This window comes from Otolemur garnettii, unplaced genomic scaffold (assembly GCF_000181295.1).
Source record: "Otolemur garnettii isolate 467f Iridium unplaced genomic scaffold, OtoGar3 scaffold00128, whole genome shotgun sequence".
Lineage (NCBI taxonomy): Eukaryota > Metazoa > Chordata > Mammalia > Primates > Galagidae > Otolemur > Otolemur garnettii.
Genome location: NW_003852523.1, coordinates 3473662 through 3475884, shown reverse-complemented (window position 1 = coordinate 3475884; position 2223 = coordinate 3473662). Strand labels below are relative to the sequence as shown.

The 2223-nt window shown below is 52.3% G+C and overlaps 1 protein-coding gene across 2 annotated transcripts in view; it reads right to left on the bottom strand.

Annotated features, from left to right (window-relative positions):
* Positions 1-2223, bottom strand: part of AGPAT3 (1-acylglycerol-3-phosphate O-acyltransferase 3) — a 95444-nt gene that overhangs the window by 23479 nt on the left and 69742 nt on the right. The window contains exon 2 of one of the 2 annotated variants that reach the window (XM_023518086.1): positions 1552-1778. In XM_023518086.1, coding sequence (XP_023373854.1) covers positions 1552-1729 — 178 coding nt within the window. In that variant the 5' untranslated portion in view covers positions 1730-1778. Of the gene's footprint in view, positions 1-1551; positions 1932-2223 lie in introns of those variants that run through there. The other variant, XM_003798082.3, reaches the window with a different exon arrangement.

Sequence of the window (2223 nt, the reverse complement as noted above, 5' to 3'; positions counted from 1 at the left end):
TCTTGCCTCCTCCCAGGACCCTGAGATGCACGGGCACACCACACACACACTGTGTCTTTTCTAAAAAACCAAAGTGTAAGTGACAGCATACTATTTACTTTGTTGTATACCTCCCTCTTTGGCTTAAAAACATTTTCTGAAGGTGAGGGAAGGTGGTCCTTGCTCTCCTTGACAGCCACACAGGACCCCACCGTATGGACATAGCATAGTCTCCATGAGAGGCCCTCACGTTGCTGCCAGTGATATGCCAATGTAAAAATGATGAAATGAGAATTCCTGGCCATGGACATACTTTTGCAAATATCTCTCCAGGTTACAGTCTCATTTTGTGGAATAACTGAATTGAAAAGTATAACCATTTAAACTATTTTTTTTTTTTTTGAGACAGAGCCTCAAGCTGTCCCCCTTGGTAGAGTGCTGTGGCATCACACCTTACAGCAATCTCCAACTTCTGGGCTCAAGCGAGTCTCCTGCCTCTGCCTCCCAAGTAGCTGGGACCACAGGCGCCTGCCACAGTGCCTGGCTATTTTTTTTTTGGTTGCAGCCATCAGTGTTGTTTGGCGGCCCGGGCTGGATTCAAACCTGCCACCTTGGGTGTATGTGGCTGGCGCCTTAGCCACTTGAGCCACAGGCACCGAGCCCATTTAAACTAGGGATAGCTGTTGCCAAACTGCCTTGCAGGGATGCGCTGACATACATGCCCACTAACAGGGCTGAGCAGTCACCTGTCAGCAGTGGGTGTCATCAAGCTTTTAGGTCTGTCCATGTGACAGGTGAAAGTTGGATTTCTATATATAAAAACAGACACACAAGCACAGGCGCATGCAGCTACCCGCAGGTATTTAATTTGCAGGGAAGAAAGAGTCCTTCTCCTCCAGAAGCCCATGCGGAAACCTCTGCAGAATACTCTGGTGCTGGGGTGGCTTCATGTACAGGGACACGCGGGGGCCATGTCCATCCCTGTTGAAGCTCAGTAGCGGGTGGCCTGAGCTTAGTACCCTCTTTATTTTTATTAGTTTAAAAATACCCAAAGTACCATATTTAAACACAAGAAACTGCCATTTCTTCTTTTTCTTTTCTTTCTTTTTTTTTTTTTGGAGACAGAGTCTCACTATGTCGCCCTCAGTAGAGTGCTATGGCATCACAGCTCACAGCAACCTCCAACTCTTGGGGCTTAAGCAATTCTCTTGCCTCAGCCTCCCAAGTAGCTGGGACTACAGGCACTCGGCTATTTTTTTGTTTGTTGTAGTTGTCATTGTTGTTTTAGCTGGCCTGGGCCAGGTTCAAACCCACGAGCCCCAGTGCATGTGGCCAGCAGCCTAACCATGGAGCCATGGTGGCCGAGATAGAGAAATTGCCATTTCTGCTGGTCAAAAGGGTCCCATGTTGGAACATCCCGTGGTTCAACCTAGTAAAGGCTCAGGCTGAGCACTTTTCTAGCATCTCTGAGACAGGGATGAACCTCTGCCAGTCCAGAGCAGCCCCAATTCCCTGTCCTAGGGCCGAGTGCACCTGCCCTCAGGGGAGCATTAGGGCCCTCGTGACACTCACGGCTCCAGAGCGAGTAGGCGAGGCGGCAGTTGACGCGGCGGTACAGCTGCTTGCTGAGGGGCCAGAGCGCCAGCATGCAGAGCTGGGCACAGTTGATGGCCAGTCCGCTCACCACGAACACAAAGCCGATGAGCAGGTGCACCGCAAACTGCGTCTTCAGGAAGGCCAGCAGGCCCATGGCCGCTGCTCAGGAGCGCGTGCAAGGCCCTTCGCTGAGAACAGCCGTCCTGGAGGGAACAGGGACAGCCGTCAGTGTGTTCCGGACCGGGGAACCGCAAGCCCAGGAGCAAGATCCAGTGCTCAGTCAGCACCCCGGCTGTGACAGGGAGGAGCCACTCATGCCCCGTCCTCTACAAGGAAGAGAAGGCGGGGCTGACAGACTCGCAGCCCTCACCTGTGTTTCACGTACATGCTGGCACTCACACCACCACACACTGCACACACATCACTCACACACCACACATCGCACACACACGTCACACTCACAACACCACACACTGCACACACACGTCACACACCACACACTGCACACACATCACACTCACACACCACACACTGCAAACACACGTCACACTCACACACCACACATCGCACACACACGTCACACACCACACACTGCACACACACTGCACACACACGTCACACTCACAACACCACACACTGCACACACAC